The 16,553-nt window shown below is 40.5% G+C and overlaps 1 protein-coding gene across 1 annotated transcript in view; it reads left to right on the top strand.

Moving 5' to 3' along the window:
* The first annotated feature begins 6 nt into the window (after positions 1 to 6).
* TMEM65 (transmembrane protein 65) overlaps positions 7 to 16,553 on the top strand; it is a 28,442-nt gene continuing 11,895 nt past the window's right edge. Inside the window, exons 1-2 of the mRNA XM_057368333.1 lie at positions 7 to 317; positions 3,006 to 3,245. Of these exons, the coding sequence (XP_057224316.1) occupies positions 200 to 317; positions 3,006 to 3,245 (358 nt within the window). The 5' untranslated portion in view covers positions 7 to 199. The remainder of the gene's footprint in view (positions 318 to 3,005; positions 3,246 to 16,553) is intronic.

The raw sequence follows: 16,553 nt of genomic DNA, 5'->3' as shown, positions 1-16,553 counted from the left end.
GTCGGTGTGGCTCGGCCGGGCGGCGCTGCTGCTGGGGCGGCCGGGGGGCCCCGCCGCCGTCCCCTCGTCCTGCCTGGGCTCGCTGCGGGGCCCGCGGTGCTGYTGCCGCCGCCGCCTGGGCAGCCTGCGGGGCGGCGCCGAGGGGCTGCTCCTCCCGAGGGGGTCGCGGGCGCTCGGGACCCACCCCAAGAAGGAGCCGATGGAGGCGCTGAACACGGCGCAGGGGGCCCGCGACTTCATCTACAGCCTGCACTCCACCGAGCGGAGCTGCCTCCTGCGGGAGCTGCACCGCTTCGAGTCCATCGCCATCGCCCAAGGTGAGCCGCGACCCGCCCCGAGCCCGGCTGGGGGTGGGAGGGCCGGGCCGGAGCCGGGGCTGAGCCTCTGAAGTTTGGGGGTCTTCCTTCTATCGCCCAAGTGACTCCTTTGGGCGAGTGGGAAACTCCAGAMGGAGGAGGCATCGAGAGGCGTTCGCCTCTGTGTTCGCGTAATCGGGTATAAATGAGGCACACGACCTGAAATTTAGTTTCCAGAAGCATCCTTCAGAACTTAAATCGAGCCAGTGTGCCAAATCCTCGGTGTGTCTCATCTCACCGGGCGTTTCAGAGAGCCACGGATGGCCATTTTTCGGAATGGGAGTAGGAAAGTGTGTCTCATAAAATCCTCCTGACACCGGGGCAGCAGTAAATTGATTTCAGACCACTTAAGAGACGCTGGTCCACTGCTGCTTTCGGAGCTCATTCATGAGTTACACTTCCCTGCACGGAGAGCTGCCGGCGCTGCTTCTTCGGAGTGTTGGTTCTCATTCGGGAAGGTGTGCATGTGCTGGGGAGGTTTATAGATGTATCTCTGAATATAGTGCTGTGCAACGCCAATTAAAGTAATTCACAGTGATTTTTCTTGTCTGATCCAACTGTTCTTGCCAACTTGACTCTGTTCCTTAAATCAAAACCTGACGAAACCAAATCCTCTTAATTACAACCTCCTTACTTCTAGTTCTGATCCTTAGCTGTAATTTACAATCCCTATTGCAGCGAAGATGATAGCGGGTACTTAAGAGATCAGTGTGCATTTGATCTAGGCCTCTTTGTGACTTTGATAGTAGCGTGCCCTTGGAAAGGGCATTTCTGTGCCTTGTGGCTCCTCTGTAGATGTCTGGAAAAAATTTTGGGTGAGCAGAGAACAGATCTGGGGGTCAGCTGTAGAAGTGCTGCTTTTGTGAAAAGACAATCCTTTGAGGCATCTCTTTGGTTTTGTTTGTATACGCACTTGCATATAAACACTAGTGTTTCTTGTCAAAAGTGAGAGTAGTTCACAATAGATGGCTCATTTTGAGAGCAGCAGCGCTTCTGTTTTGCGGAGAGTGAATCAGTTGTATTTGTTTTACAGCATAGAGGGTAGTACCTTTTGAGCTCCTGAGTTGACACTAACTTTTGAATACTAACAACTAATACTCTTTCCAAATAAATCCTCAGTGTCTGAAGGGTTCTTGTCATGAGGTTTTTGTGTGAGCTTCTGTCTTAACAGTTACTGCTCAAGTTGAACAGAATGTAGCTGTGTACCTGGAGGGTCGTGCGGTGGATATCAAAATGAGAATTTTAAATCTCAGTATAGTGTTTCAACATTTATACAGAGATAAATCAACACATGGTCGTATTTAATATCTTGTTGCTCACATGCTRTTAGTTATAATATAAAAGTTTATTGTGTAAAATACTGTGAGTTGATGTTTCAGGATTTAAAAGAAGCATTAGTTTGAATTTAGATACTTCATGAGAAATGATTAGTTGGTTTAAATTTTTTCCACTAGTGGAAATTGCAATTCACTTGTACCTRAATCTTGCTGGAGAGATTGTTTCAGCAGCATCTCAGTTGTGGGCTTAGTAGTCTTACTACTAAGTAGTACTAAGCCCTAGGTAAGGGCTGCATAAAGTGTTGTAATGCCATCAGACCTTATGCTTGGAGTCAGATGCTTGATCTGCCCATCTAGTAGCTTAATAAGGCTTTTGTATATAATATTTTCCTTTAGCCAGCTGTATTCATGGAGTGTTTTTACCAGACCTCAGCATAACAACTGTCGGCTTTTACCTGTAAGAAATTCTGTTTCTTCAAGTGTTGTGTAGAAAGAAAAATCGTAACCAAAAAGGGCTTCTAATAAGTCTGTTAAATAGAAATTGGAGAAAAAAAGCTATCTTTAATCTACTGCCCACGGCTGCTTTTTGTAGAGGTCTTACAGAATTCAGATTATGCGTGAAGCAGTGAGTATAGAGCCAGGCTCTCAAGGGGTGTGGGTTATGTATCATCGTTGTAAACAGTGTGGACTGCCAGAATAAGACAAAGTGGGTAGAAGGACTGCCTGGAAAGAAAGTAAGAGACTTTTCTGAGCTAGATGTTCATATTCTGTGTGTAAAATGCTTTATTATGTTTAGAAAATATTTTGTATGATTGCTCTTTCCTGCTGTTGAAATGCTGACAGTGTAGGAATGACCTCARTAGATAGGCAGCTTGTGAATGAGTAGCAGATGAGGGGAGAGATTTGTGCCTTGCTTTCTAAATAYTTAATCTGATCGATTAGTGTCACTTTTGATTTTTACAACTCATTARTTCAGTCAGGACAAAACTGTTTCAGAGATGTTGGGTTTCTTACCAATCTTCTTGTTCATTGGTGACATGCTGTACCTCCCAGAAGCTGATTCTTTTGCTGAGGTTGCTAATTGTACTTCTGTGGTGGTTTTCAGTGAAAATGATCCAAATGCAGCCTTCAAATTATCTTCCTTACCATCTGAGTAAATTCCCATGTGCTGTTTGAGTCTGAAAAATCAGCCTCTCCTTGATCATGAAATGCCTATGCAGTYTTGCCATCGTGCTTAAGCTTGTTTTGTGCCTTTGATATTTTCATAATTCTTTATGGAAAGGGAAGTGTTAGTCCATACCCTTTTTAACACAGTCCTTATTGGGTTAAGTTTTGACCTTCTTCCTTCACTACCTCTTCTGTGCCCTAACAGACCCCATATCAGCTAGGGGAGGCTGTCAGCAATATGGGGAGACCTGGGCACATCAAGAACCAAATGGGGCAAGTTCCTCAGCCCATTCCCAGGCCTACCAGCAGAAGGATGCAGTTCCACCACCTAATTGCCCTAGCGTGAAATATGACAGGACACACTATCTATGGCCTCCGCTAATGGCAGAGGCTGCGGGGAAACCYATCCTTTGCTGCGGCTGCTACGCTGAAGGACGGTCCTCAGGTAGGTGAGTTGTAGCTGTTACCTRTAAGTTAGGTGAGTCTGTGAAGCGTTTTTGAAAGTTAAAACATCTGTTTGTGCTGCAGGTGCAAAAACTGTAGGTGGTGAGAGGTTTGTGAATACGTTCCTGCCATCACCTTGTCACCTGTCTTACCTGGAGATTTATAGAGCTTCCAGATGCTGGGCACCAGCAGTCGGTTAAGCAGTGTAGCTTCTGAATAAGCACTGACTGAGATTCTGCTGTTTGTTTTAGTGCTTCGGTAAACAGATCTGTGTCTGTGTGCATGTGATGGCTGAGAGCTAAAAGCCYGAGTTTAAATTTATAGATGCGTTTTGCATAGTAGAAGCTGGGGGAATGCTGTGAAAACGAATCTGTATAGAATAGTAGTCAGAAAATGCTTTGAAAAATGATCCTGATTTAGACTATAAATCTATATCTTACTATCTTAAAAATTTAGTCAAAACATAATTGAACTGTGCTTTCTAAAGACAGCTGCAATCCTTCTCATCTGGATTTAGTTTTCCTTCTACTTTGAAGTCTTTAAATCTTTTTTTTTTCCTGTTTTCAACCTTGGACAGGTAAATGAGCTCTCACCCCAGAAAGAGTTTTGAAACAAAGTTTTAAAATTTTAGTTTGTTTCTTGTAAACATGTCAACCACACCCAGCCACACTAGATGTAGATAGTACCTGTGGACTTAAATACAACTAATTTGTATATTTCTGTTTTCATAGTAACAGGAACACTGAAACAGCAAGTAGGCCGGTTCATTTTAAGTGTAATAGTCCTGTCTTCCTGTTCAYAGAAGTGGTGCCTTGTACTTAAGGCTTAGTTTTGTTGGCATTGGAACTTCCTTTCTGTTGTTTCTTTCTTGCATRGTGGAGGTGAAAGTGGAAAATGTTTCAGGCAATATGGAGAACAATTTAATGCTTCTGACTTTCTGTAGCAACATTTCATTGACAAAAGAGGTGTTAGRAAGAAGATGGGACTTCTTTCTTAAGGAGCTTATATTTGGGAGTTTCTACCTTTAGTTTCTGGTGTATTATATGTTTCGTGAAAGATGCACTTGTCAGCAGTGCAGCAAGCCTGGTAATGAGGAGGAAAAATATTAAAGGGTTTGACTTGTTTAAGTAAGTGATACTAAACTTGRCAAGTTTGCTGTATCTTTATTGCTTCATAGAGTACTGTTGCTCCTTTATGTTTTGCTTTGCAATATTCTTGAGCCCAGATCTAACCGTTCTTCATTAATATTACTAACAYAGCGATTATCTAGGACCTCTAAGAAATCTCAGGTCTTGATAATGAAAGAATCCTTTATTTTCCCATCTTCTGCTGCAAAGATGGGAAAACAATTCCTGTTTTCCTATCTTTGTGTTCCTTTGCATAAAATACATATACTATATGTGTGTGTGTRTATACATAAAATAGATGTTTTTAGTGTAAAATGTATGTACATTGAACACAATTCCTTGAAAGCAACTGGTTGCATTTGGTGTGTAAGACTTTTGTGATGTGATCACTAAATTAAAGGTCTTGAAGTGGAATTTCTTCTTCCTCTGCCTATTGAGGCTGTGTATTACCTGGAAAACATGCAAAAAACCATAGCAATGAGTCTTGACACTGGTTTTGTAATTTAATTTGTATGTTTCAGAGAATGCGGTCTGTAGCTAGATTCTCTTTGAAGGCACTGGGACGTCATACCATATATAATAATCTGAGATACATAAATAATCTGACCAAAATGGCGCATTCTGATAGAAAACTTTCCTAACTTCAAATTACTGCATCTTGTCCTTGTTWAAAAAATGTATTGGACAGGTAAAAGTCTCTACCTGCATGCATTCAGCCAGGCTGACAGCCAGTGCAGAATCTCTGAGGGAATTTGCAAGGTTTTAGGCATTGTTGGGTGAAATCTTACTTTGGTGTCAGAAGAAACCTTGCTGGCTTATGTTCTGGTGTTAAATCTATAAGCTCCCGAGATCACTGAAATAGCTTAGGGAGGGTTTTAGCTTCTGTGCCACTACTTCCACAGCTTTACAAAGAAAAGGTAATTCAAAAGACTGAAATGTCATCAAAGACAAGTGGATTTCACTGAGGTTTTTGTACACTCTAAACAGTCTTCTGTGAAAAAGATTCCCACTGTAGCATGAGTCAGATACTTCTTGCTAATATGAACAAACTGGTTCATTTGCCATGGTGGTTTAGAACCACTCAGATTTTAGTACCTCTTTTTGTTAGAACGGAATCTGTGTTAACTCAACAAAATATAATTCCTTCCTTCTGGAAGTATTTGTCATATTTGAAGAGTGATTTCACAGTGCAAGGGTGAGGTTTGTGGTGAGGAGTGCCCCCGCCCACTGAGCTGGGAGAAAAGGAACTGTTCTTGCTGTTGTGCTCTGACAGGTACCATGGCACTTGGTGGGGGCAGTTCTCTCTTCCTCTCTCCTTTACAGACCCAGCATAGGCGAGTGAATGCCGCGCTGTGTGTGGAGCAATGTCATCTACTTCTCTCTCCCRTGCTGTGACCCGGGTCAATAATTTTTTCTAACTCTAGTGTTTGATTGTTATTCTAGGAAAAAGTCTTCTGGCAGACTGCTGGCAAACATCTAGTTCACAAGTTTGAAGTGCCCTGTCAAGCTGGTAAAATGACAAACTTGCCAGCTTGCCTGTGTGAGTCCCTTTGTGTTCTTAGACCATTGCAGTCTATACCRGGATTGTTGCTAATCTCACTGCTGAGTCAAAAATACTAGGTAGTGAAAGGAATACTGTGTTTCAGAAGGAAAGATGTGCTACTTTTTGCTTTTGAAACTTTTTTTTGGTTTTGATGTACCCCCTGCCTCCTGCCCTACGTCTTGGAGCCCTCTTATGAAGGCAGAGTGCCGATGAAAAAGTGCTGCTTAGGCTCTACTGATCATTTTCATTAACATCTAAACCTCATGAATCACAAATCACAGAATCATAGAATATCCTGAGTTTAAAGGGACCCACAGGATTCATCAAGTCCAAATCCTTACCCTTCACAGGACCATCACCAAGAGTCACATCTTGTGCCTGAGAGTGTTGTCCAAACTCTTCTTGAGCTCCGGGAGGTATGGTGCTGTGACACTTCCCTAGGGGAAGCCTATTCAGTGCCCAAACACTCTCTGGGTGTAGAACATTTTCTAATAGCCAACCTCAATCTCCCCTGACACAAYCTCAGGCCATTCCCTTGGATCCTGTCACTGGTCACCAAAGACAAGAGATCRGGATCTGCCCCTCCACTTCCTTTTRTGAGGAAGCTGCAGACTGCAGTGAAGTCTYCTCGCAGTCTSTTCTCCAGGCTGAATAAGTTTGGGYTGTTTAGCCTGGAGAAGAGAAGGCTCTGGGGTTACCTTACAGCACATTCCAGCACATTAGTGGGATTTAAAGTGCGCTGGAGAGGGCTTTTCACAAGGACATATAGTGAAAGGACAAGAGGGATTGTTAAGGGCTTTAGACTGGAGGAGGGTATTAAAGAAGAAATTCTTTGCTGTTAGTGGGTTGAGACACTGGCATCAGTTACTCAGAGGAGCTGGCTGTGAGTGCATCTTTCCTATAAATCCAGATTGGATGAGGCTTTAAACAACCAGGTYTAGTGGAAGGTATCCCATGGAGTTGGAACCAGATAGTCATTAARATCCCTTTTACCCAAACTATTAGGTAATTTAGGGACTGAGGTTCAATGTCAGAAACAAGGAAATTGGTACATGGTCAGTCATCGWAAAATTATTCTGAAATTGCTCTCTGAAAATGTCACATGTAGTTGTCTACCTTTGAAACACCCACACCAAGGTTCTGTTTTCTGAAGTTCATGTTGTCTTTGCTATTGTGGTTTGGTTTGCTTCCATATTCTGACATTCTACTTGCTCATGTAACTGAAAGCAGTTTCTAGTCTGTTTAAATGCAGAAACTTKGTCTTGTGTTTTTGCAGAGAAAACCCTGCAATCATTCAAGTAGACTTGGTGTAAAACCCACAAAAATCCAGTCTTAATATTTTTGAAGGATCTTTTCTTGCTGGTGGATGCTCCAGTATTGATTGGAAGATTTTAAATAATGACTGATTGCTGTTTTGCTTTTGAAAACTCCTTGTAGCATTTAGGTATCCTAATCCAATGGCACCACTAGAGAACTCAGCGGAGGAGGTAGAGTCACCAGAGACAACCAGTGATTTTGGTACAGTAAAAAAAACCCAGAGAGAAAAGTGTGATTGCTGAGATGTGCATTTCGTAAGGCCAGCAGGCTGCTGATTTGACAAACTTCCTGCATGCTGGTTTTGATGCRTTTGGCATGTATTGCTGCAAGAAATAAAAGTACAGTTTTTGTTCGTATTCATGTAAAGCCTTCAGGCACAAGAATTTCAGTGATCCACATCTTCAGGTACTTACTMTTAATTTGACCAAAGTACAGGTTCATATAGGTCAATAATTTCACGTATAGTTTCAAGTATAGGTCTTGTGTAAAGTACTGCACTATACCATAGTTTCTAGTTAATATTTGACCAGAGMTTTCAGATCTCTTTTTTTTTGTAGCAGCTCAGTGTCATCTATCTTATTCTTTTTCTTCGGAAAGTGATGTGCATTAAATTACATCATCCAAATATAATGCAGAAATAATACTATAGTTAACAATATTTAGTTAGCTGTCCTTGTCCTTTCCTGCAAAAGGTAAAATAAAAAATTGGTCCAATTAAAACTTGTCTTTTGCATGTGTTTAARCATGTGATGAATACAAAATAGGTGTCACACACAAATATCTTTTAAATCATGAATCAGAAAAGATACCTGAACTTTAAGTCATTGTTCTAAAAGGAAAATCTGTCTCCCAATAACTGTCTTGTTCAATACAAAGGCTGCTTTTGATTTAGGTCTCTTTAGGGAAGATTGCTTGAAATGCAGCTTTTACTGGGAGTGTAACTTAAACCTTTGAGAGAAAGARATTCAAAACATTTAGATCTCCCTGCAACAGGCATGAATGAAATAAATCATGATTATTCTGTGAACACAGAGGTACTGTTCCAGTGTGTAACCTCAATTAAAAGAAAAGGAAGTCTTTCAGTTTCTCTGAGAAAGAAATTATTTAAAGCTGACTCATTCAACTGAAAATGCTTAGCTTTCATCAGCCTTATTAATTATTTAATCAATCTAAATATGAAACTATAGAGGCATCTGGTGTCTCCAGAAGAAAATCCTTTTTAAAAACAAGAAGTAAATGGAAAAATGAGATAAGTATATCATGCAAGCAGAGTACTTAAAGAAGCTGGCTTGGATCCCTGTGCTGTTGTTTATTTTTTTTTTTTTTTTATGAAAGTGGCTCCTTTTGGGGAAAGCTGGACATGAATATGTGAGCTGCTTTGTGCCTCCCTCCTACTTTATCCTTAGATTAACACCATGATATTTCAAATATCTGATAGCATGCCTTCTTGTTTCTGTTTTGTTRCTGTGTGTGAGGACTTTCTTTAATATTGAATGAGCCCCTTGGAATTTTTGGGATGTGACTAACCCATAAGTGRAACACATGCTTCCTCTGAGATATGGGGAGCATTTTAAGGTAAAGCCCACAAAATACTTTCTTGAACTCAGCGGATTGCATGTTTTATTTAAAACTGTGGGATATAAAACCATAGCTGTTTTTTTCCAGTGTTCATTTGCTTTGGATTCTTAGATACTTTTATGTTACTTGTTAATAAAATATCCACCCCAGCAGCCATAATACATAGTGATACTTGCTACTTGCTATACTTTCTTCATGCATCAGTTGCCAGTTTCATTTTGTATGTGACGTTCATTCATTTTTTAGTATCTTTTGAGTTTTCTTTAAATTTTATTTAGACTGAGATACTTTTAGCAAATACCAACAGGTCTTTTTTTTTAACACACATTTTTTTTTTCTCTAGGTGATAAAAAGGGCAAATAGGAACATATTTAAAACTACGTGTTTTGAGATAGTTCATACTCTGTATCAACTCTCCTATTGGCTTAAAGCAGTCATAAGAAGCAGGTGGTTTGTTTTATTCTCTCCTACTGCTTCTATCTAGGGATAAAACCTTTCCTCAATGCTCTTAAATACTTCATGGCTTTCAGGCATTTCCAGAATTAAAACATGCCTTACTGTTTGGCACTGATGCTAGTGAAAGGCTCCTGCATGACCTGGGGGAAGGACACATCTTCGAAAAATCTTTCTAATTTCAGGAAGAATTCAAAAGTTTGAGACAAAAAGGCTACTACAGTGAAACCATTTTCAACTGAGAGGAGCCAGGTACAGTGTCTGCACTGGCCCAGACTTAGGTTTCCGAAGCTGACTTCTTGGACATGGGCTGGGACCTGTTGTTTAGGCACCAGCACTTCTTCCAAAACATTCTGAAAAGCCTTTGAGACAGGGTTAGTGGGAGATGGTTCCTGATATGTGATTCTTGTCCGTGCCACAGACAGAGCTCTGTGCTTTGGGTTGTGTTGTCACATGTAAAGTTGTATTGCCACAAAGCTCGGGTCTAAGGATGCTTACTGGGAACCAACAAGTAATTGCTGCACTTTGACCTTTTTCAACATTTTTCTGTTAGGCATTTTCAGTTTCTGTTTATCCTTCTATTAGAGTAACTTTCTTTCTATGGCTTTTAATTATTTGCACTTGAGAGCGTTTGACTCTGTGCAGTGATTTATCCCTTACTGCTGGCCARTTTGCTATAATTTACCTTACACTAAGAGTGTGAATCATCAGTCTCTGTGAGGATATTATCCCTTCTTTCATAACAATCTGAATTGGTAGAAATTGTGTTTTATTGGCTTTATTTAATTTTGTGGAAGATTGGAGAAAAGTGTGCTAGGAACAAACCAATTTCTTTAGCCACCTGCTCTTTCAGAAACAGTCAGCTTGTATTTTCAGATGATTGTTGTTTCTTTGCTTCAGTTCTGGCAAGGGGCTGATTTTTACAATGTGAAAGTAAAGTTGTGATGTTACAAATGAAAAATTAACTGTTTCACTCRATATTAAGAGATGCAAGAATTTTCAGCTAGATTGCCTACTAAAGATTTTTGCCATAAAGAAGAAATGGGAGAACAGCTTGAAATCCACTGCTCCTTCCCCAGTTTTATTACCTATTTATATTATTTTATGGAGCAAAGTAAATAAAGTAAATAGGTGGCTGCAAAAGTGACAGTGCTGTTATAAATAATTAGCTGGTGACCTTYTCCTCTTGCAAATACCAGAGTACTTCTGATCCAGCGTCCCTCTCCCTGAACAAAAGAAATGTACCAAAGATGCATTTGAGTTCTGATAAATCACAAATGGCTCAGGTTGAAAACAACTGTTCTCAGTGGGAATCATATGTGACCTGTTTTTTACTCACTTAATTGATATGGTTAATGAAAAACAAAAAAAAGGTCTTTGGATTTGTAAAGTTTTCGCTGTTGGATTAAATATCAGGATGGGATGCTCAGAATCATATCAACCTATATATRTGCTTATATCAGTTTTTGCAGTTGCACTTTAATATGGGTGAATTTTACTGTGATTTATGTCTGACCCTGTGTAAAAAGCTCGGTTAGGGAAAAAAAAAAAAAAGAAAGCTCTCTTTAATTACTTTTTCCCAGCCATTGAGGAAAACCATTCTCCTGCATTTCTCACAGTGGGTAAGAGCAGGCCTAGATGAGCTGTGCATGAGGAGATGTGACTTGGCCATATGGGTGTGGATTTACTTCTGGCTTCACCTGTGTTGTTGACAAGGGTATTCTCTTGTTCCCTTGTCCCAAAAACCTCTGGATATGAAGGTCTCAATTCAGCTTCCCATGCTGGCACTGCTGCTCTTCTCTGGGCCTGGCTCTGTACCTAAGAGCAAGTGCCAGAATAAAGGAGTCCCAAATACATGACCAGGAGGGAATTTAGGAACAAGAGGGAAAGTATCCAAGCACCCCTTGTGTGACTTTAGATCACTTCAAGGGGCGGTTTTGTATTTGACCTAAGGTTCTGTCTTTCTGTTTTCTCAYGGGAAGTGCCAGGAGGGTTTTTGTGCCTCAGGCAGGAGTCTGTTYTGGGATCTTTGTCACTAACAGCACGCAGTGACTTGCACTGGTGAGCAATACTGGTTTGATCTCTCAGGTTACCTTTGTAGTGTTATCTACTACTTGCAATTATATTTTTTACCTCAACATTTGTCTTGTGTCTCGGAAGGGAGCTGTCTCTCCTCTCCCTTCCTCTGGCTCTATGCGATTATTCATTGTGGTCTGAGTGGCTGCTCCCTGCCCCCCCCCCCAGTACTTTTGCTTCAGCACTGCAAAAGGCAACCTCAGCCTGAATCCATCCCCTTTCTTGCTGTTGGAAAAAGGGGTCTTTGTAAACAATTGCACACATTTTGGAGAAGCAAAGGGAGGAGAGAATGAGGGAGGAAAGGATGCTGGAGGCACACTGTGATCAGTCTCCATCACACAGCATGAAAACCTCTAGGGGTGCATATTTCATTAAGATCTCCAGTTAGTAGTGGCATTGCAGGTATGTCACTGGTACAAGCAGTGTACAAGTACACCAGTTCCACAGCATACTATCCACTGCCAAATGTTAAATACATTAGATTTCATATTTCCTTTGCTGTGGAAAACAAAGCGGGCTTATGCGTGCAGAAAATTTTGAGCTGAGGATTTGTGTTCGTGCTTCATTAATTCTCAAGCTGATTAGCAGAACTGGACGTGAAGAGTGTTATTYCAGCACTCACAGTAGTCTGCTGCCTGCTTATGGTGGAGCTGTGACAAAAGAACAGGTTAATAAAACCTTGCCAGTGGAAAAGGGAAAATGCGTAAGTTTGAGAACCGAAATTTGTCCTCAGAACCGTGTCTTTCATTAACTGGCATTGTGTACTTTCCTGGCAAAGTTAAGAAGCATTGGGATTAGATAGATGGACCAGATGTGCAGTTCTTCATAGAGCAGAGGTCCTGAAGCCGCTTTAAAGGGAGCATGTGCACAGCTGGCACTTGCAGGGGTGTGACARGAACTGAAGCTTGCGTTGGCTCTGCAGCTGAAAGCTGCAGAGATGCACTTGCAACTAAATCCTCCTGAGAGAGGCCTTGTGCTTGCCAAAGGCTGGAGAAATACTGACCAGGAGAAGGATGTTCCTTTTTTTTTGTTTTGTAGAATAAAGGCAATTGGTTGAAAGAAATAAAAGTGAGCTTAGTCTGAGCTATTCACTTTTTAGGAGTAGACCACAGTAGCCTTAGTCTTCTGCTTTTCTTTATTTGTATGACTTTRTTTACAAAACCAGCAATCTTAATATTTCAGATAATTTTTGTGACCAGAGTGAATTTTTTATTAGAACTCTAAATTCACATGCATAATAAATAAATAGCATAATAAATTATTACATAATGCAGCTGCATAACAATCCAGTAGATGTTCAATATTCTTATAAGATAAAAGCAAAAAAAAAAATTTAGGGTGAAGTTCCATGTGAAATGACTTTATCTGTTTTTATATTATAATCATTTCGTCAGCTTTTTGCCTGAGAAAGTTGTCATTGCAGCTTGATTTTGACTTTGCAGGGAGTCATATGGGGCAGTCAGACTAGTTTCATGAATGAGGCTTTGCTAAGTTACATGGGGAAGGGAAGGGGGTATCAAAGTGATGAATTTGCTGCACTACCTCTAGCAGCAGGTGAAGATTTAAGAACAGCTTCATTGCTACTGCATTCTGCATTCATTAGGCATTTATAGAGAGACGTACAAATTATTTGAGTGTAATWTATGGCTGGAACTTAAATTGTCAGTGGTTTCTTATGGTGCTCCTTTTGCTGACAGGAGTGAATAAATTCTTGATGTCTTCAAGGCAGCTCATACTTTGGTCTTTAATGCCCCAATGCAATGAAAAATTAGGAGGAATGTCATTGCACTTAATATGARTCTAACAAACTGTTTGATGATGATTCAGTTTATCTGTCCTCTCTGTCTCTCTTATTTTGGGTAGCTGTATTAAGTCTGAGACAGATGAAAAGTAATAGACTTTACATGCATTTAAATTTTTTTTTTCMGACAGAAGCTTATTTCTGTAGTCATACTTGCTGCCAAGGTCGTCCTCAGGCAGGGAATGGAACTTTCTGCTTACAAGTAGGTTGGCACTTAGTGATATGTGCTTTAATAGCAGTTTGTCTTCAGCTCTCTGTAGTGACTGTAGTTGAGTTCTCTTAAAGGAAAAAAAGTCCCACTAAACACATATAATGTACCAGCCCCCCGCCTGATGCTCCTGCACTGCTGCAGCTGCCTGCGGGTGGTGCTGGCTGTGGGAAGGGTTGTTGCTGGCTGAGTACGGGTGCTGCTGGTACCAGGAGCTGTGGGAAACGCCCGAGGCACAAACCCCTCGTGTTGTTAATACACAGTGCCAGGACAGTGGAGGAGGGAGTGTCCTGGTTCCCCTGGGTTCTGCACAGGCTGTTGTCAGTGAGCTTTCTCCTCCAAGGGGTTCTGCTGCTGGCTGAAGGTACCAGACCTAAGTTTCAAAGCCARTGCTGCTTCCTGTTCTTAAAACCATTTTCCCACTTGATTTCTTTCTTAGGGAAACAAGTATAGTTTTGTGCAGGTGGGAAAGGGGTATAAGGGAGAGGAGGGGCAGGAATAAACAAGCTTGTCTCTTGCCAGCTTCTCAGGTTTCTTGTTAAAACAGSGCCTGGGGGTAACATAAATTAATAAAAGATACTATAATTGTACGTATAACTYCCTAGATATTTCCTGAGCACTCATGTTTAGACATCAGTGATGCCTTACATAGCTCTGTTGAAAGGTGATGAAAGTCCTCTGATARATCAGATTAGATCTCTGATTGTACACAGAGCGCTGATAATTTTCGTTAACAAATCTTCTGTGGTGTCCCACACAATTGCTTTGTTTCTCCTTTTAAAGGAATATATCACAGCCTGATAATACATAGATACCATGGTCTTGTTTCCAGYTCAGCACTGTTGCTGTGCTGCTGCYCTGCTCARCTGCAAACCYGTGAAATGATGGATAGATCCCTGYCTCAAATGAGAGAGGCACAAGAAAAATCARCACTGACAGAGAAATGCCAAAACCTCACCTTACTGAAAGGGTTAAATGAGTGTATTTGGATTAAATTAATTCCACTCTAAAGTTACTCAGAAGGACTCATACGATCTTTTTCCAAATCTGGTRTAGAGGTTGTTAATAATCCCAAGGGAAGATTCATTCATCTGAAGATGGAGAAGTTTGCTATGCCATTGGGAGGTGTCCCTCCTYTAGCTCCCGGGGGAACTCCATGCAGTCCTCAAGCATTGAAATGGAGAGGGTGAGGAGGGAAGGCAGAGCCAACCCGGATAAGTATTTTGTTGTTTGAGGCAGWGAATTTTAACTCTGAAGTTGGTTCTTTCCATTGCTATAGTAAGCTTATTTCTTGACAGCTCTCAAGTACCGATTTTCTTTTTCTTTTCTTTTTTTTTTAAATTAAATAATAATACAATTATTTACCTCTGGAACACAGATCAGAGTACCACATTATTGTTCCTGTTTGCTCTTCTGTCAGTGTTACTGTGTTGCTGACACTTCTACACAAATGCTTCAGCTGTTTTTCTGACATTTTACTATTCCCTGTGAAGGAGACAGCTAAAACTCTGGATTTCTATCTTTATTCTGCATCTCTCTTATAAACTGTCTGTGTTGTCATCATTTTAGCTGATTAACCCCCTTGAATCCCAAGGCAAGCACCTTCTAATTTTTTTTTTCCAGCTGTGGTTTGAGACCTTTTAAAGCAAAAAGCAAAACACTGCAAATACTATATTGGGATGAACCTGCTAGAGTGGAAATGTTCACCTTTACATTTATAAGGCACTGATAGAGATCGGGATTAAATCGGGGTAAAACTCTCTTAATGATGAGGACAGTGATTTGAGCCTCTGGATATCTGTTTGCATTTTATGCTTTCTCCTACATTTCCTGTGGAGGTTTCCACCTTAGGTCTCTCTGTTTTGTTAAAAGGGTATGAATGTTATGTCACATTTTTAGAAGGGGTAATAGGATAAGTGTGTTGTATAGTCACTGCAGGGGATTGCAGAGTGAACTAAGCCTGAAGTCTCTTCTGGGGTTTGTTCTGAAAGGAATTGATTGGCCAGGGAGCAAACTGCACTCCTTCAAAGCTATTTTATCTCTTTGTCCAGTACATRTAAGAAAAGTTTCAAATAAAGGTGATAATGTCCTACTACTTCAAGGTTTTTCAGGGAGGGTGATGCAACATAATCATTGTGTAATTCTCTATAGTGTTACAGGGAATATTAAAAAAATACTATCCCATTTGTGTTTTTACAGAATATTTGTTTGGACATRGTTACCCTTTCCAGAGTAGTAGAGACATTTTCTATCAGCTCCTCTGTCTGTTTGTGTCAGAGCTTCGTCCTGCTTTCCCTCTGCTGGGCATGTGACTGAAGGGCCTGACAGCCAGGTTTATATTTAGCAGTGCACGAGTCAGCATCCTTTCGTGCCTTAATTGCTGTAGTAACAGGAAACCATTTGTGAGTTATAACAAATACAGAATTTTTCTTTACTGTAACTCATGGATTGTTGTTTCCCCATCTGGAATATTAAGGGAACCCAACTGAAGATCAAAGGGACAAGGTTTTTCTATTTTTGCTAGATTGCACTTTTGGGGAAAATAATGAGTAAGAGCTGAGAAGGAAAAATGATGGTGAGGAGGTGGCTTATGAGCATATTCCATGGATGAACTTGGACATCAGAGTCAGAATTTGCTTTTGAGGATCCACYTCTGAACAAAGCAATAACACATCTCATTTAGTAGACACAACAATYGCTCTGATTTCTTGTTCTGTGTAAGTGATGCTTTTGCCATTTTAGTGTTGTGTATCTGAATAATTTGCCAAAATCATCTGGACAGGCTTTTTGGAGGAACCCTCTSTAACTTCCAGATTAGGTGCCTTCGGAGCCTAAAATGGCATTATAATGGATCTAGATTATTAATATTTTTTTTCTATTCCTCTTCCTTCTTTATAGTAATTGTTAAATCATTAATTAAAAAATTTAGTCACTATTTAAAAATCAATAAAACACTGCTCATATTTTTGTCTCAGATATGACAATATTCAGCAGTAGCAGGAATTTTCCTAGGGTAGCTTTGGCAGTAGCACCTGTATGCAGTGTTAGTGTTTCCTGCCTCTGGGTGACAGTAACAGATTTAGCTATAGAATTTTATGGTGGAGTTAGCTACAATTCGAATAAAACATAATACATACCTTTAGGCTTGCAAGTTCTCTTGTATGCCAGTTATTAAAAAATTGATAATTCAGAAACTGGTGATGACA

Source organism: Malurus melanocephalus, unplaced genomic scaffold, assembly GCF_030028575.1.
Source record: "Malurus melanocephalus ecotype Western Australia unplaced genomic scaffold, MMel_1.1 scaffold_3, whole genome shotgun sequence".
NCBI lineage: Eukaryota > Metazoa > Chordata > Aves > Passeriformes > Maluridae > Malurus > Malurus melanocephalus.
Note: the sequence above shows the minus strand (reverse complement) of the source record. Positions and strands in the feature narration are given on the sequence as shown.